The sequence below is a fragment of the Pipistrellus hanaki genome, assembly GCF_964339955.1.
Source record: "Pipistrellus hanaki genome assembly, chromosome: 6".
Lineage (NCBI taxonomy): Eukaryota > Metazoa > Chordata > Mammalia > Chiroptera > Vespertilionidae > Pipistrellus > Pipistrellus hanaki.
Window position 1 is genome coordinate 84,645,934 of NC_140508.1, and position 20,354 is coordinate 84,666,287.

Here is a 20,354-nt window from a genome sequence, read left to right on the forward strand (position 1 = left end):
ATCCAGGCTTCCTTCGGCGGAAGGCATCATCTAAGCACCGCAGCTGAAGGGCTGTGTCTACAAAGCCTTTAAAAACCTGCCACAAACGCCCCTTCCCTCTCATGTGATGGAATGGGGCCACAGTACGCACTCCGGGTGCAAAACCGAAAAGGCAGGTTTCCGTCCCCGTGTGGCCTTGCGTTGGTCCCTTAGTGCATCTAAGCGTCAGTCTCCTCTCTGCAAAAGGGTGGGAGCACTTATTAAGAGCCAGGATGATATGCCTGAAAACACTCTATAAAGCATTATAAAAATAGGATCACTGGGATTAAAGAAAACAACTTGGCTTTAAAAAAAAAAAAAAAAAAAAAAAAAAAAAAAAAAAAAAAAAAACCCTCAAGGTTATCCATGAAAAGATCAGTCCTTGTACTCAGAACCTATTTTTTTTTTTCTCCTGAAAACAATGTCCTGTCTGCCTCCGGGGCCATCAGAGGAGAGGAGCATCCGCTGCCCACGCGCCCAGCAGCCCCCGCCGCTGAGCTTATTGGGATGGCACTGCTGCTCCTTGAGACTCTCTTCTCCGGAAAGTGGGCCATTGCTCCTTTTCTGCCACCATGGCGAGCACCCGGCGAGCCATCTCCTTCCTCCGTAAGCCTCTGGGCATGGACATCAAGCACCAACAAAAGCTGTGTGATGGTCAAAGCCGCAGACACGGTCTGAGAGTCTGGGGGCTGGTCCCTGGACACAGAACCAGAGCTTCGTGCGGGTTTTGACAGCTACTTGGTGGGCCAGCCTCTTCCCAGGAGCCTCACCATGCTCTGAAAGAGGAGCCTGTTAAACAGGATTTGGGAGAAGGAAGGAGAGTTTGCACAACGTCTGGTGTATATAGTACCACTTACTATTTCTACACAGGACCTCGCTCAGTACCCAACGACATGCACAGACGTGTGTCTGTGTGTGAGACAGACAACAGCAGTGAGACCACAGATGGATCTGATAGGCAGAGGAAATCCCCATTGAACAGCGATGATGATTTTCACGCCATTTATTCACTGTCTCACCTCACATGATGCTCACAAGAATCTATGAGATAGCCGAAACAGGTTTGGCTCAGTGGACAGAGTGTTGGCCTGCGGACTGAAAGGTCCTGGGTTCGATTCCAGTCAAGGACATGTACCTTGGTTTCAGGCACATCCCTGGTGGGGGTGTGCAGGAGGCAGCTGGTCAATGTCTCTCTCTCTCTCTCTCTCATCGATGTTTCTAGCTCTCTATGCCTCTCCCTTCCTCTCTGTAGAAAAAAAAATTTCAATTAAAAAAAAAAAAAAAATATATATATATATATATATATATATATATATATATAATTTTTTTTTTTAAGAATCTATGAGATAGGCACTGTCATTCCCTGTTTTCTAATAAAGAAATCTAAGGCTCAGAGACTAACTTGGACAAAGACAGGCAGCTGTCAGCAGGATAATTAAGGATCTTAACCAGTCTGACCACACAGCCAGTCCAGAGGGGAATGAAAATATCTCTAGAGATGGTCGTGAGTTCAAGTTACATTATCAGTTTCTCCTAACGAAGAGCAATAAAGTCTAAAATCCACCCACTAAATGGAGATTTACCATGATTCATACATGGATAATCAACTAGCAGAGAATTCGGAAATGACCATTGCTATTCATCACTTGCAAGATATTTTATATGCACCATCTCAAATGGTCACAAGCCCACCCCACTGCCCACCCCTGCCAGACTTGTAAGAATCTAGGCTCAGAAAGGTACAGTAACTTGCCCAAGGATGCACAGCCAGTAAATGGCAAGAGCTTGGATTTCAATTCAGGTCTCTCTGACGTCAATGCCTCTTCTCCTTCCAACAAGTTGAGTGACCCACGATAAAATACTATATTTCAAGGCAAACTATTTTTGTGACATAATCAATCTTTGCAATCCTTCATAAGCTTGCACAGTTCTGAAACTGAAGCATTACTGCTCTGGAAGTGAGCAGAGCTTGACTGAAACCTGGATTTGACATGAATAGCTATGTGACTGGGTATGCCCCATACCTTCCCTGGGATTAATTTCTTTATAGTGACCCAACCTCACAGAGACTTCATTTCCCCCCATCACCACTGATGCCCTCTATGCCCTCTTCCACCTCCACCCCCACCCCACAATCACCACACTGCTGTCCATGACCGTGAGTTCTCACAGAGACTTTATTTAGATTAAATGAGATAATGTGCAGCATGCTGCATGCACCATGGTCCCTGACACACACAGGGTGCTTTAAGTATTCTTTCCTTAATTCATTAATTATTATTTTTCTTTAAAACTGAAATTGTGGGTTGGGATTTCAGATTGACAGATTTAAGATGAACCAGCCATTATTATATAAAAAGAACACAGAATCTTCAAATCGAGACTGAAATTACCTAAAGTGACTGTAGCAATCACTTACTATCCATTCATTCACGAGCATTAAGTGAGTACTATGTATAGGGATTGTGCTGGGCACGGGAAATCAGTGGCGAGCAGACCAAAGTCCTGGCCATCATGGCGCTTAAATTCTAGCAGAAAATAGTCAGAAAATAGACACATAAATAAATTAAAAGACTAGTTAAGAGCCTGGCTGGTGTGGCGCAGTGGTTGAGCATCAACCGATGAACCAGGAGGTCATGGTTCAATTCCCGGTCAGGGTGCATGCCGCCAGGGTTGCTGGCTTGATCCCCAAGTAGGGGCCTGTGTGCAGGAGACAGCCCATCAGTGATTCTTTCTCATCATTGATGTTTCTATCTCTCCCTCTCCCTTTCTCTCTGAAATCAATAAAAATATAATATAAATAAATAAATAAATAAATAAATAAATGACTATTGAAGAGAATCAAGTGCTATCAATAGAAATCACAAAACTCCCTCTCATTTGGCTAAGATTGAAACTGACCTCCAAGCCAGAGCGTAAACGTGACTGGCCACAGGCCCACATGAAATAAACGCTGTACCCCTGTTCTCTAGGCCAGTGGTTTTCAAATGTTCGTGTGCATCAGAATCACCTAGTGGGCTTGTTAGAACACAGGCTGCCGAGTCCCACCCCCAGAGTTTATGATTCAGTAGATCTCTGGGGGAGTGGAGTGAGGGGGAGGTTGACAAGAGCATTTGCATTTATGAAAAGTTCCCAGGTGGTTCTGATGCCCCCGGGGTAGGGACCACAGTTTGAGAATCACTGCCACTGAGAAATCTAGCCATATCAGAAAGCAGTGAGGCAAGGAGAGAGGAGGATCCATACCCCAAGCCCTTTCCTCCTGCCTTATAGCCTCCTGCCAGTGATCCCCATCTGCTAAACATAGAAACCGGGAGACACAGGAGTCATGCCTCCCGGAACTCAGAGCAGTTCCGTGAGCACAATCCCCTCTCTTGGCTCCTTTGCAAATTAAAGGGGCCAACAGTTTCTCACTGTTCCTGGTCACTAGATGTCTCAGCATCCCTTGCAGGTCCCCTTAAACTCAACCTCACCCTATGAATAGCCCCTTGTTAAAAATCTCCTGACACACTGGAGTTGAATTCTGTTTTCTGTCAGGATTCAGGGGTACAACACCAGGCTCCAGACAGCTCCTCTAGTGGCGATATTTTCAGAAATTGATAAAAGCTAGTCTGTTTCTTCCTACAGTGACATCTATAAAATGCAAATCAAATATCAGATCATCATCTTTTCTTGCTACATGAATATGAATTATATATGCAACTTGCAAGGAGCCTGCATGGCATATGCAATCAGATAGGTCTGAGAGAGCTGTATGGGCATCGGAGTGGCCAATTCATCCTGGTGTGCCTGGCACATGCCTGGTTTTAGCACTGAAGGTCCCACATCCTGGCAAACCAGGACATCGGGTCACCCTAACCAGGCACACCTTGCTCCACTGAGCTCAGGCAACACTGCTCCAGCACCAGCACCAGCACCACCACGGCCAGCATTTACTGAGCACGTGCTGTAAGACTGGCCCCATGCTAAGCACTTCACACTCATCACTTCACTGATTTTTCATAGGCAAGCAGCCATGATCAGCCTCATTTTACAGATGATAAAACTGAGACTCGGGGGGGGGGGGGGGCGCAAATAACTTGTTCACAGTCATACATGAATAGCACAGCATTGACTTGAACCCACACAGTCTGAGATCAGAGCCTGCACTTTCAACCACTACAGTTTCCTTCATGACAAGCACATGGGTCCCCCTGCCCCAGACTTAATTCCATGAGAAAAAAAAAAAAACAGCCAAGAACAACAAAAGGTCATCGTGGAGATCAAGCTCAGAGACTACAGTCATAAACGCAGACACTGAGAGGGGATTTACACATTCGTTGTCGTAAGCACACAATGAAAAAGTCAACAGCAGGCATTGGGTGCCTTTGGAAAATGAGAGATAAGATTACACAGGCCCCACCAATGTCACCCCAATAAATTTAATTCTAAAAAATCACACAGATCCCTATATTTCAGAATCAAAGATTCTTGCAGCAAAGTCTGTGATGGTCAACACTTGATGAATCTTGTGAAATCAAAGGCAGTCCTAGGCGATGGCTTAGCCCTCAGCCTCTCATTTATGAAACTGAAATAATCAGCACTTCTCTTAAAAGCACAGGGAGGCTCTCTGTGTGTGAAATGGACTCAGCAAACTACGTCCAGCCAAAAGGTGATTTCCTACAATGCTGTGTGTGCTGGAGATCCTTGGGCCTAAAGATCACAGTCTGGGATGGACCCTCCTCCCCTCTGAGTTCCTTAGGGTGGGATGCCTTCAGCTACTGGGCCCCCCTGTGGAATCAGCAGCAGCCACATCTAAAGGCTCAACTCTTGTTCCTAGGACAAGTGAGGGTCCGCCCCTCGGAACCACACCTTCTTGTAAGACTGAGATAGGACTTATTTGGGAGGGAAATGGGGCATTTCTCTCTTCCATACCTCTTACAGCCATAAAAGTCTCCTAACATTCAGCATCATGTGGCAGTTAATAACCTGGACTCTGAAATGAGACAAACACAAGTGTGACAGTGGCCGAGACCTTGCACCTCCATGAAACCACCCCTCTTATCTGATGTGTAAGGCTGTCGTGCCTTTTTCATGAGATGATTATGAGAATTGAACAGTCTTGGAACTCCCCCAAAGGAATTCTTATTGAAGACCCTGAAGGAAGGCTGCCCACCCAGGAATTCCAAATAGGATCTGAATTTCCCCCCTGAGTATGCCTTTAGCACAGCACTGGGCACAAAGAAACTACAGAGAAAGCAGAAAAGAGTGGCTGAGAACACAGATTCCAGCCTCAAATTGCTCAGGCTCAAGTCCTGGCTCTCCCACTCACTCGCTGTGTGACTTTGAGCTGGCTACTTAACCCCTCTGTGCCCCATTTTTTATGATAATTATATCCATACTAGAGGCCTGATGCACAAAATTCGTGCACTGGGTGATAGTCCCTCAGCCCAGCCTGCCCCCTCTCATAGTCTGGGAGCCCTCAGGGGATGTCCTACTGACGACTTAGGGAGTGGGCCTAAGCCACAGTCTGGCCACAGTGGCTTGGAGCACGCTGGGCAGGTCTGTGGGTCCGCTGGGGGCCTTGCTCCCAAGGCAGGTGGTGAAGTGTGCTTGCCCTCGAACCCCTGGCAGGAGTGGCCTCGGAGCTGGGCAGCACCAGGGTTGGGGGAGGGCTCTGAGCCACGCCACGGCCACTAGGAGCCCGCCCCAGCCCTGGTGTGTGGCATGTGTCTGCTGGGCTAGGGGCGTGCTCTGAGCTGGGCGTGATGTCCTGGCCTAGTCTGCATATTTCTCTCTTATTCTATAGGATAACAAGACTGTTAGGTAGACTCCGCAAGCAACAATTAGAAAAGCCTTTGAGAAACTGATGGCTCGTTAAAAGTAGTTCAAGTATAAAACAGTGTCAGTGTTTCTGCTCTCTGGTAGTCATGGCCTCTCCAGCATTTATTCCTCTGGAGCTCAATTTGGATTGTTCATGCTCTGCAGACATGCCCAGGTGCACCTGTGATTTTCATAACTTTTGGATCTGGCTCCCTATTATTATTCCCCTCTCATCCATCATTCCACCAAATGATTTGTCATCGCCTTATATTTTCTGCTTTCCATTCCCACAGGAGCCAAATGTAGCCTTCCATTCTGCTTTTTATACTACCTTAAATATACATGCTTTAATTATTAATACACTAGAGGCATAGTGCACAAAATTTGTGCATGAGTGAGTCCCTCAGCCCAGCCTGCATCCTCTCCAATCTGGGACCCCTCGAGGGATGTCCAACTGTCAGACATCCCTCTCACAATCCAGGACTGCTAGCTCCCAACTGCTTGCCTAATTGCCCCTAACCTCTTCTGCCTGCCAGCCTGATCACACCCTAACCACTCTCCTGCTAGCCTAATCAATGCCTAACTGCTCCCCTGCCAGCCCAATTGCCCCTAACTACTCTCCCCTGCTGGCCTGGTTCCCCCCAACTGCCCTCCTCTGCAGGCCTGGTTCCCCCCAACTGCCCTCCCCTGCTGGCCAGTTATGGCAGCCATTTTGTGTCCACATGAGGATGGCCATCCTTGACCACATGGGGGTGGCCATCTTGTGTGTTGGAGTGATGGTCAATTTGCATATTGCCTCTTTATTATATAGGATGGTTGTTATATTCATAAAATTGACTCTTTTTTTCTTCCTACAGAAGATCATCTAGCAGATGATGAGTTCAGTCCATGAACCAGAAGATCCTAAATTTTTTTTTTAATATATTTTATTGATTTTCTTACAGAGAGTAAAGGAGAGAGATAGAGAGCTAGAAACATAGATGACAGAGAAACATCGACCAGCTGCCTCTTGCACACCCCCTACTGGGGATGTGCCCGCAACCAATGTACATGCCCTTGGCCGGAATAGAACCTGGGACCTTTCAGTCCGCAGACCGACACTCTACCGCTGATCCAAACCGGTTTCGGCAGAAGATCCTAATATTTGTAAATATTCCTTAATAGATGCTCAAATTTGTAGCATAAGCTTTTCCAAAATGCTGAAATGGCAGCAGCATAGCAAGAGTCCTGCCTCTGGGGATAAGCAGGATTCTGCCAGTGCTGAAGATTCACTGGAAACCACACACACACACACCCATAGGGAACCAAGAAGCCAAAAGGGTCAGGCCAAGACACACCACATCTGCTGTTCCTCTGCGCAGTCACCTCACTCCCCTGGCATCCTGCATCGTTAGGCAAGTAAATCAGAGGTTCATGGAAGTTTGATGGGAAAACTTTCATACAAGGTCAATGCCCATCATCAGCAACCCCGGTGAAACTGTGCCATTTGGTGTCCTAAGTGGGACAGGCATAAAGAGCGCCCCGTCATGGCCAGGTTTTAGTCGGGGATCAGAAAGCTGATGTGGGGAGCAATGGGTAAAACTGTGCCTGAACTATGGGAATTTCTGTGGGAGGAGCAGAGTCAAATAGAATTCATCCTCCGTTCTTCCTCTTCCAACTGTTTGGACCTAACATGTAATGAAGGATGGCTGAGCCCACGGCATCACTCCCGGGATCTTCTATATGGAGCCATAAGGGTGGCTTGGACCAAGGGAATTCAGACCCCAAAAGAAATAAGTGTCTGAATCTGTGGATTGCAAAGGGGTGCCTCGGAGTAGACATTTGAGAAGGTAGCCTGGGAGGAGGGGAGCACCAAGGAGTCCCAGAGCGCCAGGCGGAACTGGTGGTCAGCAAGGTCCCAGGGACAGAGGACAGCTGCTGAGGTCTGGAGGGGAGAGGCAACGGGACCGGGACTGAGAAATGCTTCTGTGCTTGCTGAGCCAGTTCTCAGGTAAGAGCAACACCGATACGCTTTTTCACACAAGAGATGTGTGCTCGAGTCTTATATGTAGGAAGAAGCGAAGACAATAAACGTAAGGAAGCTCTGACTTGATTAACTTTCACTTTAAAAAGAAAGTGACCAATAAGGAGAGTGGTCCCAAATGAATCTAAGACGCTCTGTTTTAAAATATGCATATGCCTTTCACAGGCAACCATGACCTCGGGACTCTGAGATTTGTTCAGGTTAATTGTGCTCCTCCACCAAAATGGTGTTCAGAAGGCCAAGTCCCAGGAATTATCTTCCACCTGGAACGCACATCCTCTGCACAGAAAGAATTCAAAGGAGTTCATTGAGATGGAAATGTTTCATTGTTGTATACCCCCCCCCAAAAAAAAAAAAAATGTTTTTGAAACGTCTGAGTGAAGCAAGGGTGCTGTGGTACTTGGGTTCAAGGAAAGTGTTTGCATGTTTAAGCTGAGCATCGTAATAGATGAAATTACATGTTTCCACAGTTCCTCCATGAGCCTAATTTAAATGGCCTCGAGACAATGCAGCTCAAGTGTGTGAAAGCTGCCCTCCGCTTTGTCGCAGACACTTTTGTGTGGAGGAAGATCACCATCCTGAGCCGGAGCCTGCTGAGACGCAGAGAAAAGGCTGGCAGCAGCGCTCCAGCTTCTGAAAATCCTGACCATGCCTCTCGCCTGCCCCCACCCCCCTCTGGTCTGAGGCAGGTTAGAACCTCGGCTGGAAGTCTTGGTTCCTGAGGTTTCTTAGCTGGAAACCACGCCCCCACCCAAACACACCTGTCCTCTAACGAAAAGTGACAAATAATGCAGAAGGTGAAGGGATAATAAGTGGCCAATATTCCGCAGAGGAAAGATGTAGAGGAAAAGGGGGAAATAACAATGTGAACGTCAGGAGCCCGGGCGCTGGAAATAGAAGTGGACATGGAAGTGGCCTTGAACTCCAGCAGGGACAGCGGGAATGAGGTCCTTGACCCCGTCCTGCATGTGAGGCTGTGCAGGTTCCACATAACCGCCTGCCGCAGCGCCGACCTAGACACCTAGGAAAGTATGCGCCTCCCTCCCTCACGCCAAGGAGGAGGCCTGCCACCCCACCGTGGACAAGCAGGCCTGACACGACAGTCCACACAGAAGAAAGTGCTCAAAAAGTCACGCCCCTGAACGTGAAGGCCAGACAGACACCGCCCCTGGACAGACGAAAGGCCAGCCTCAAGGGGTGTTGCCTCCTCCTTCCCCAGGGTCACCTTGTGGAAGTGACTCCAAAAGGGCCTGGGGTTGGGACCATCATAAATCGGTGACCCTCCTGCCTAAATGTTGATGAGGCCCAGACAAGCACAAAGGGACCTTGGGAAACATCACCACCACCGCATCGCCACCCCAGACACATAGGTAACCTGTGAAAACAGACAGATTCCTGGAGCAGGACCCCACCAGGAATTCCAATGCCTGGTCTGCCCATTTGGGTTTTGACAAAACCATCCTTCACTGGAAGATCTCATGGGCCCCAACCTGAAAAAAATACTGTGACTGTGTTTCTTCTGGAAGGACTGTACTGTTGTCACAGCCACTGAAACCACAAGAGCAGGCAGGACGTATTTTGATCCACATGACAATTTGTACACCTACATGAAAACTTTTCATCGCAGTTCCTTATTAAGTCCTCAATGTTAGTTTTACGTGACGATTAAATACTTTTTGGAAATGTGTCAAAAAGGCCTAAAATAAGTACTAATTTTTAGAACTGGGAAGTCTACGTATAATAAAAACAGTAAATTTCAGCTAAGTGATAGTATAGCTCTAATCTATTAGGTGTTTTCTATAAGTTGGAACCTGGGGACTAGTGTGAAAGATCTACAGTCTTATAAAAATGTCATAGTACTTCAGCTTTTAGGGTAAAGTTTAAAAAGTTTTCTGGTGGATCTTTACAGTAACTAGTTTTTACTTTCTGACATTCCTAATTAACATTTTTTAGATTGGGGCTAAGTGAATTCTGAGACAATAAATGTCTCCTTTAAAGAGTAAATCCCTGTCAATGAGTTGACACTCATGCCCACAATAATAAAAAGAATTAAATGATTTGGACACACTTTAAACGTTATTTCTGTCCAAGATACAATATTTCCTACCCTGGTCTATTACTTGAGGTCCCTGTGGGAGGCAGCTCCTGAAAGGTCCCCCAGTGATGCCCACTTCCCCGGATTCCAGCCCTCGAGTGACTCCCGCCCCCTGAGTGTGCTGGACCTATGACTTCCTTCGAACAAACAGAATACGGCCGACGTGATGGGGTGTCCTTTCCAAATATAAGTTATAGAAGCCAGACTTCCGCTTTGCTCACAGTCTCTCCTGCCCTCTCAATTGCTCCTCTGATGAAGCCAGCTACCACGTCCTGAGGGAGGGGCCCGTCTGGCAAGGAACCCAGGGCAGCTTCTAGCCAACAGCTCATGAGACACGGAGTCCCTCAAGCCAACAACCGAATCCTCCCAACAGCCGTGCGAGCGAGCCTGGAGGCAGACCCTTCCCATTCCAGCTGAGCTGACTGCAGCCCCAGGTGACACCTGATTGCATCCTATGATTGATCCACAGCCAGGGAGCCAGCTGGAGCCACACCCAGGTTCCTGGCCCAAAGGGGGATAACTTGTTACACAGCGATCGATAACTAGCACAGGTATCACCCTCCCTTAGAGGCAGACGAAGATTTACTTCTCTTCTTTTCGGAAAGTTGGTGCCCAAGAAACAGAGAGATGAGACTCATCTGGGCCATGCACGTAGGGGTCCATTCCAAGATACTTATTAAAGAGGGAAGGGAAGGGAAGGGAAGGGAAGGGAAGGGAAGGGAAGGGAAGGGAAGGGAAGGGAAGGGAAGGGAAGGGAAGGGAAGGGAAGGGAAGGGAAGGGAAGGGAAGGGAAGGGAAGGGAAGGGAAGGGAAGGGAAGGGAAGGGAAGGGAAGGGAAGGGAAGGGAAGGGAAGGGAAGGGAAGGGAAGGGAAGGGAAGGGAAGGGAAGGGAAGGGAAGGGAAGGGAAGGGAAGGGAAGGGAAGGGAAGGGAAGGGAAGGGAAGGGAAGGGAAGGGAAGGGAAGGGAAGGGAAGGGAAGGGAAGGGAAGGGAAGGGAAGGGAAGGGAAGGGAAGGGAAGGGAAGGGAAGGGAAGGGAAGGGAAGGGAAGGGAAGGGAAGGGAAGGGAAGGGAAGGGAAGGGAAGGGAAGGGAAGGGAAGGGAAGGGAAGGGAAGGGAAGGGAAGGGAAGGGAAGGGAAGGGAAGGGAAGGGAAGGGAAGGGAAGGGAAGGGAAGGGAAGGGAAGGGAAGGGAAGGGAAGGGAAGGGAAGGGAAGGGAAGGGAAGGGAAGGGAAGGGAAGGGAAGGGAAGGGAAGGGAAGGGAAGGGAAGGGAAGGGAAGGGAAGGGAAGGGAAGGGAAGGGAAGGGAAGGGAAGGGAAGGGAAGGGAAGGGAAGGGAAGGGAAGGGAAGGGAAGGGAAGGGAAGGGAAGGGAAGGGAAGGGAAGGGAAGGGAAGGGAAGGGAAGGGAAGGGAAGGGAAGGGAAGGGAAGGGAAGGGAAGGGAGAAAGAAATGGTGACATCAACTTCTAAGCTAGCCTCTAATTAAAGCACATAGTGTGACAATGTCAAAAGTATTTGTAATAAGTTCTGTGCCACATCGACTTTTTTAAAAGTCACAGAGATAAATGGGCATACACACCTGCTGTTTAGGACAGCTTTCTGGTTCTGTCCCTGACACCACCAGCAGGCCCCTGCTTTGTCCTGTTTTACTCCAGATTTCAAATAAAGCACCACAAGGTGCACCTCAGTTTTCCGTGTCACCGCTAAACGGGACCAGGGCTCTATTTTGAACAATGACTTGGCTGCACGTTTGGGAGAGAAAACCTAGAGGTGAGCCTGAAGCCCCTGGCTGCCACAGAAAAATATGGACGCTCTCCCAAATGTCTGAAAACGGTGACAATGAGCCTGGCTTGCCCAACCTGTGATCATGTGCACAGCAACAGTAAGCCATACAGATAATCAATTAAAACAAGTCCAAACGCTCCCAAGCCACTCATTTATGAGGATCAAACACTAAGCGCTCTTTAAAAATGTCTCCTCCTGGCATGAACCCATTAGAGCAGTGTTTCCCAACCTTCTCTCATGATGAGAATCACCTGGTGGAGTTGTTAAAACACAGATTCCTGAATCCCAACTAAGAAGTGCTAAACTAGAATTTTTGAGAACATATAGGTAAAATTGCATACCTAACTTAGTGCTCTGTATATAAAATCTGTCTTAGAGCACTAGTTAAGTATACAATTTTACCTATATGTTCCCAAAAATTCTAGTTTAGCACTTCTTAGTTGGGATTCAGGAATCTGTGTTTTAACAACTACACCAGGTGATTCTCATCATGAGAGAAGGTTGGGAAACACTGCATTAGAGCATGCTTGTTCCAAAGCGCTGATGCCGGGCGAACACATGTGGATGAATAGAAAGCCCCCCCAAGGAGGCTCGGGTTGCTGATCTTGCTATTGGTTTTGGCACCACAGTAAGGCAAAGTGGGGGTGATCTGAGAAAACAGGAGTTCCTTTTTTTTTATTTCTTTATTGATTAAGGTATCACATATTTGTCCTCAACCCCCCATTCTCATCCCCCACCCCATCCCCACTCATGCCCCCACTCCCTATTGTCCTTGACCACTGGTTAGGCTCATATGCATGCACATAAGTCCTTTGGTTAATCTCTCCCTTTTATCCCCACCCTCCCACTGAGGTCCAACAGTCTGACCCATGGCTCCTTCTCTCTGGGTCTGTTCTTGTTCATCAGTCTATGTTGTTCACCATTTCCCCTAGATGAGATAAGGAAGGAAGGAAGGAAGGAAGGAAGGAAGGAAGGAAGGAAGGAAGGAAGGAAGGAAGGAAGGAAGGAAGGAAGGAAGGAAACAGGTGTTCCTGTCCGGGGAAGCTGGCCCGCTGGGAGCCGTTCACCATTAGTGCACTAAGGGACTGGCACCTGTTGCCTTGGCTCCCAAGTGGGGCAGTTCTCCTCTTCTGTTAAACATCACATCCTTGGCTTAACGAGGGAGAAGGCGGGTGAATGGTCTAGTCTTGCCCCCACCAATCCATACCCTACCCAAACGCCAGGCACAAGGCGCTCCCATCTTCAAGGTTAACAGGCACGGCCGAGTTAGCTCTCAAAAGAGCGGTTCCGGTATCCACGACTCTACAATGGACAAAGCCACCTAACTGCTCAGATCCTTTTCAAAACCTGGTGGTTTTAAACTTCTGCGTTTTTGCCAAACCACTAAGGGGAAAGAAACGTTGGTTCCCTGATTTAATTCACGGTCTGAAGAGCTGAGAGAGAACCAAAAACTAATGCCTTTCGAATAACTGATGCAACACATTATTTTGGAAACTGGCGAAGGCTAAGTAATAGTAATGCTGTTTACTGAGTGCCTGCTCTGTGCCAGGAGCTTAGCTGTACAACTGACAGGCATTCTCTCCGGCTCTTGGCTGTGCCCACTTTCACAGCTGCAGAAATATGGATTCCAAACAGAGAAGTAACTTATCAGGGACACGTCCCAAGCTGGGAGCCGGGATTTATATAGTTATACAACCGTAACCACCTCCCAGTTCTCAAATCTCTCCATCACTTCAAAGAATGCCCCCCATAAATCCCTGCTCCTGGGCCCAGCCCAGGCAACCACTGACCTGCTTTCTGTCTCTATACACTGAGTGGCCAGATTATGATGACCTCTGAACGCATAATAATCTGGCCACTCAGTGTACATCCTATATAATAAAAGGCTAATATATACTGAGTGGCCAGATTATTTTGCATTCAGAGATCATAATAATCTGGCCACTCAGTGTAGATTGGCCTTTTCTGAGTACTTCATATAGCATGTCACCTTTCGCATCTAACTTCTTTTGCTTAGCCTAATGCTTTATGAAGTTCATCCATGTTGTGGCACGCACTATATAAATATTGACTAGAGAAAGGGGGCAGAGGTGCTCAGCCTGGCCTGCACCCTCTCCTATCTGGGACCCCTCGGGAGATGTCCTACTGCTGATTTAAACCAGCAGTCAGGCATGCCTCACAATCCAGACCACTGGCTCCTAACTGCTCGCCTGCCTGCCTGCCTGCCTTCTCGCCCCTAACCCCTCTGCCTGCTTGCCTGGTCACCCCTAACCCCTCTGCCTGCTGGCCTAATAGCCCCTACCTTGCCCCCTGCCAGCCTGATTGCCCCTATCTTGCCCCCTGCCAGCCTGATCACCCCTAACTTGCTCTCCTGCTGACCTGATCACCCCTAATCGCCTCTGCCTTGGCCCCTGGTCGAAGCTGCAATCTGGCCTCTCTCCGTCTGGCCTCCCCCAAGTCTGGCCTCCCCCAGTCTGGCCTCCATCTGTCTGAGCCTGGGCCCTTTGCAGTCACTGCAGCTTTGTCTAAAAGGACTTCTGGAAGGTTGTCCAGAAGACATCTGCTCTAATTAGCATATTACCCTTTTATTAGTATAGATGGCTCATTCTTTTTTATTCCTAGCCCTAGTCCATCGGATGGATTCACCAGTTGGTCACTGAGGTGGCTTCCAGATTGGGGCTACCATGACCAATGCTTCCAGGAGCATTCACACGTGTCTTTGTGTGTCCATGTTTCCGTTGGGTAGATTTCTAGAAGTGGAACTGCTGGACCCTATGGCGCATGTACGTTTAACTTTTCAAAGAAACTGCCAAACTGCTTACCAAAGTGGTATCACCATTTTTTATTCCCTCCAGCAAACAATAAAAATTTTAAGCTGAATGTTCAAGAAATTGAAAAGACTGTATAACTCTTCCACGCACGCACCAGTGGATGTGTGTGTGTCAGGCAGCAGACTGACTCCCGTGTGAGATGAAAATGCGTCAGTAACACTACGGGTCACATGAGAGTGTTAGTTGCCCACCAGCCTGGTGCTGGGCCTGGGGCTCCCAGCAGCCCTGCCTGTGTAATTAGCTCAGAGGGCTCAGTGAAATAACACTGGCGTTTGAGATAAACACGCTGAGTGACCACCCTCCCTCAGTGGCTCCGCACCCTTTCACCATTCCGCCTTTCTGACACATTCATTCCAATTTTCCCCAGGTGACTTCTGATAGGCCCATTGGGAATCTATGCCCAGAATCCTCACTAGCTTCCTCGGTAGCTTCTTTGGTGCCTGAAACTCTTACGAATAGATGACAAGTAAATGGCGCTGACCTGTTTGTGTCTCTGTTTTCCAGGCAAATAAAAGTGTCCGGCAAGCCCACACCGAATTCTGAACCCCGTGGTCACGATGGCCAACCCGGACACAACACTAGTGATCACCATGTCCCTCTGGCTGCACCTGGACGTTATTAATCCGTTAAAACAAGTCTGTGGGTTCTCCCTCTCCAACCCAATTCAACTCCGTTTTATCGGGTTTTGGAGACACTCCAACTGCTTTCTAATATCTACATGGTGTTGCCTCCCAGCCCAAGTCTGTAATGCGCTTGTAAAGGCTATTACACTTGTTGGACATGGTTTATTTTCAATAACCTCATAGCTTTTTCCCTTTTTTATTTTCTGGAATGCCGCAGCCCTCTGTATGTCAGCTTATTCTTTGCTTGTTACCGAGGGCACAACGCGCCTCCCCCCGAGGCCCTGGAGCGCCATGCACTTGGTTTCTGGGTAAGAGATGGGCATGGATGAGGGACAAGGCCCTGGAGGGGAGGAAGGTTGGAGGAGGAAGGGTGGCAGGAAGGGAGAGGGGATAAACCCAAACACTTTCCCATTACAATGTGCAACATGTGTATTTTTTAATCGGTTCTCATTTAGGAACATAAACGTACTTAAACAGTCCTGTCTAAACCCTTGAATGGCCACGTGTATTAGTGTCACCTGTTAGAAATTTTCATTTTAAATCTCCTTCTGGTGGCAGGGAATCAACCTCCAACAAGACGAAAAAGTAGAAATCATCACCAAAACCTGCCATCTCACTGCCAATTCCTAACCGAGCTGCCCACCAATGCTCCTCTGGCCTGTGTCCACACACCAATGCCAAGGCCAGCCCCCGAGCAGGCTCCGGGAGGAATCAAGTCCCGCTGTGCGCGGTCCCCTCTTCACTCAGCACGCACCATCTTCAGGCTTCCGGAATCCAGGGAGGCAGCGATAACCATCCCCTCTCACAAATGAGAAGCTGGGGATCCGAGAAGAGGAATGAAGTGCGCGAGCTGGCCAAGCTGGAGAGAGAAAGCAGTGGCAGGATTCAACTTAGGACTTCGGACTCCAAGCTCATCCTCGTGTCTCTCTCTCTTTCTCTCTCTCTCTCTCTCTCTCTCTCTCTCTCTCTCTCTCTCTCTCTCTCCCAGACTGCCTCTCGGCTTCAACTCCCGTATCCCTCGCCATGGTTGCCAGAGACGCCACCATCTCTTCATCCTCATCATCAATAAATATTTATCAAGGGCCCACCGCCTACATGGCATTGCCCGTTTCCACAGCAACGCCGTCCGAGAGTCATGGGAGTATCCCGTGCTGAAAAGAACAATGCTGTGACGCCCTGCGATCATGGCTCTGAAAGGTGAGGGTTACGTAGGACAGCGGACGCCTCTCGGCTGGCAGCTCGGACAGAGCCCGCAGGAGCTGTGTGTGTGTGTGTGTGTGTGTGTGTGTGTGTGTGTGTGCCGGGGGGCGGACGGAGGGGGACGGGGGAGCTAGAAGAAATTAAGTGGAGGAGAAAGAAGGATAGTTAGTGCGTTGTAACCCAAGAAGATGGTCTGCTGTCACAGGGGATGTGTTTGCAATTGTTGCTGAAACAGGATCCAAGCCAGGTTTGCACGTTAATTGTTCTTTTATCAGGAAACAAATCGAGCAATCCAAGACGGAAAGTGAGATCTGACTGTACTGCTAACAGTTCCCCAGAGGCCTCTGGCAATGATTATCGCCTTAAATGACCGCACTGCTAACGACTGCGATCGCAGGCCAGCCCCTCTAGGATCCGTTTTTTGCTCTCAATGTATGAAGGCTGATGCCCTGCAGTAAATGGACCAATTACCCCTTCTCCGCTTGTTTAACTGTTTCCCTCTTAACCCATCCTAGATCATGTTTTGCCACACTTGTAACAGGCTGACTTTCGATGCGTTTTTTTTTTTTTTTTTACTAGCATTCCTTACAAAAATCATCCTGACTCGTGAAACACTCCTTAGAGTAAGGGAGAATGGCACCATGGACTTCTAGACACAGGGACCAGCGTGGTGCAGCAAAACGTATTGCCCCAACTGCTTGCTAAACGGAAGCTTACAGACTTGAAGTTGCTTTCCAGAGTGGGAATTTTCATATTAAAAGAATAGAGAGAGCATGCCATTGAATTTAAAATGTATTATTTACCCAAACTTGACAAAAGTTTTAAACAAGAGGCTTTAAAGGAAATCAAGCTGTTGTTATATATATGCTAGATTTGGATTCCAACAACTTCTGTGTTTAGAAAAAATGTAACATAAAGGCCCATTTTTAAAAGTCAACATTTGCAGCGTTCCTCATGAAGGAACCTAGGAAAGTCACCTAATTTGAATAGTCTGGTTAGCGTGAAACCAGAATGAATAGAGGACACCGCAAATCCCCATTTTTGCAAATGAGGCTTAGAATAAACCCAGTCTCCAAAACAATCCGCGCCCACTCACTTAAGGAGCCCCTGGAACAAACGCGGCCGCTCGCTCCGTGCAGGCTGTGGGCGATCTGCAGGAGCCAGCGGCTCAGGTGGAACCGCAGGAAGCATATGGTGCCTGAACAGTCCATTTCTTCCCAAACTGTCCTCCAGGGTGGCTTTCCTTTCCCCCGGGTTCCAAAGAGCAACAAAGAAAAAGGTGCTCGCTCCTCACACTCCTCTGATGCTTTTAACAAAAGGCTGCTGAATAAACACATTACTCATTTAAAATTTGAAAAGAAGTTCTATTCCAGAGATGAAAGCAACTAGATTTGCATTTTAACCGTTGTGGGCGAGCGCCACCTGGCGGCAGCATCCCGATCCGGCGTGCTTTCTGCATGGAACTGGTCCCCAAGCCGCTATGGCTTTACCGAGCGCTAACCCAAGCACGGATCCCGTGAGACCCATGGTGGGATCTTTTTAATACTGTTTTGTTGTTGTTGTTGTTGTTGTTGTTGCTGCTGCTGCGACAACGTGAGCACATACTATTCCTGTGGGCCAGGACTTGGAGGACAGGGAAAACCTAAGGCACAAGCCATGCCGGTCCCCAGGACCACCACAAGCAGCCTCCTCCCCCCCCCTCCCCTCCCCCCCCCCCCCCCCCCCCCCCGTTAGCGCGCCTCGCACAGACCCCAAAGCCAGGAAACCAGGACCTGAGCACCATCTTTACATCAGCGTCATGTGTATCCCTCTTCTCCCCCTGACTAATCCGACCTCCTCCTCTTCACAGGACTCCAGGGAAGCGTCCTGGCCGCCTAACTTCCCGCCGGGAGACAGGCTGTCCCTCCACACAAGCCCCACAGTCAGCTGCCGTTCGGGTCTGGAGCAAAGGAGCCCAGCATTTCAGGCAGAGGGTCCCTCCAGCGGTCCTTAACTTCGGAGGCAGCCTGTCTGGAGAGGGCGCATTCCCGGAGCTCCGGCCTGCCCGCCTGCCTGCTGTCTTTCTCTTCCTTCCTCTGCCTGATAACATAACGGGCCCGCCGGCCGTCAGCATCCGAAAGCGCCTTCCCTGAGTGCCACGGCTGGTCTCCGCCTGCCCTGCGACCCGACCCCAGCAACCTGCGTTCGGCGTGGCCACCCCAACACCAATGGGCGCGCAGGAACTTCAAGGTGATTTTGAACTTGGAAGCTTGCCTTCGCCGCTTCCTCCCTCCTCTCCTTCCTGCCACTGCTCTTTTGGGGGTTCGAGGACTGGGAACCGCCTGTGGTGTGCAGTTTGATGGTATGGAGGCCCCCGAATCGTGGGGGTCTCCTGTGCATGCCAACGTGCCATCCGGAACACACCAGGGCACCCCCACACGGAGCATGCCCCTGCTCCCCTTCCTCCCCATGGGCAGACCCACATAGGGTCCCCCAAACTTTCCAGGAGCAGACTGAACGCTCACAAGCGCCCATTTGCTCGGGGGGGGGGGGGGGTCGACCTGTGATGAGCACAGACCCCACAGGTGCAATCGGCGCTGGGTGAGGACCGGCTGGAGGGCGGTGTGCACGGGGTGGTCCGGCGCTCCCCGTGCCTCCGGGAGGGAAGCAGCCCGGCGGCCCCGCGGCCCCGCCGCTGGCGCCCCGTCCACAGCCCGAAGCGCGCGCTGCCCGGGGAGCCGCGGCCAGACCGCTCCAGCCGGCGCCCCGCGCCCAGCCCGCGCCCGCACACACGCGGGTGACGGATTCCGACAAGTGGGAGCAGCGAGTGGAAATGCCCGCAGCCGCCCGCAAAGTTCCTCCGCCGCCGGGGACGCGGAGTGCGGCGTGGAACTTGGCCAACCGAGGGGCGCGGGGCGCGGGGCGCGGGGCGCGGGGCGCGGGGCGCGGGGCGCGGGGCGCGGGGCGCGGGGCGCGGGGCGCGGGGCGCGGGGCGCGGGGCGCGGGGCGCGGGGCGCGGGGCGCGGGGCGCGCTGCCGGCATCCGGAGGAGGGACCCGGGCTCTGGCCGCCGAGCCCCGAGCCACCGCCGTCCCCCGCACCCGCCCAACTTTCCCTGGGGCCCGGCCCGGAGCGGGCGGGAGGGGCACTCACCTGCGGCGCTCTGGGCGCGGGCGCCGGGCGGCAGGAGCAGGCAGAGGGCGAGCGCGGCGAGCAGCGCCATCCGGGCGGCGGCTCAGCCCCTGTCCCTGTCCCCGTCCCTGTCCCCGTCCCCGTCCCTGTCCCTGTCCCTGTCCCCGTCCGCGGGCGCCGGCGCCGGGGCTGGGGCGGGCGCGGGGCGGCCCCGCATCGCCGGCCGCTGGCGCTGGGTCTGCGGCTCCGGAGTCCGCGCTGCGCTGGGTCCGAGGCGCGGCGCGAACTGAGGCTGGAGAGGCGGAGGCCGGGCGGGCGGCCGGGGGGCGGGCCGGGGGCGGTGTCCCCCGAGTCCTAACGCCGCCGCCGCCCGGCGCTCCGCCCACCGCGCTCACCCCCGCGCCCCGCGCCCGCTCAGCCTCGGCTCGGGCTCTGCACAGTCACGCGCCTAACGCATCCCCTCCGCCGCACACACACCACACACACACACACACCGCACAAACACCGCACACACCGCACACACACACCGCACACACCCGCACACACACACCGCACACACCGCACAAACACCGCACACACACCGCACATACACCCGCGCACACACACACCGCACGCGCACGCCCCGCGGGGTCCTCGCCCCTGTGCCCCCCGCAGCCAGGCATCCCCGCAGCTGGGGCGCAGGCACCGGGGGCGGGGGGGGGGGGTGAAAAGGGGAAGGACAGCCTTTTGAACTCGGAATGGGAGAACAGGTGAGTGGGTGGGGGTGCGATGCGGGAGGCGGGGAGGAAGCTAGTGAATGGGGTGGTGGTCGGGGAGAGGAGGAACGGGCATCTGCCCTAAACTGGGGCGGCAGGCACCTGCTGGCGAGGTC

General features: G+C 51.0%; 1 protein-coding gene across 18 annotated transcripts in view; it reads right to left on the reverse strand.

Moving 5' to 3' along the window:
• PTPRT (protein tyrosine phosphatase receptor type T) overlaps positions 1-19,844 on the reverse strand; it is an 856,519-nt gene extending 836,675 nt beyond the window's left edge. For 17 of the 18 annotated variants that reach the window (XM_084887522.1, XM_084887521.1, XM_084887516.1 and 14 more), the window contains exon 1: positions 19,505-19,844. In XM_084887522.1, the coding sequence (XP_084743648.1) occupies positions 19,505-19,574 (70 nt within the window). In that variant the 5' untranslated portion in view covers positions 19,575-19,844. The remainder of the gene's footprint in view (positions 1-19,504) is intronic. The other variant, XM_084887519.1, reaches the window with a different exon arrangement.
• Positions 19,845-20,354: the final 510 nt, after the last annotated feature.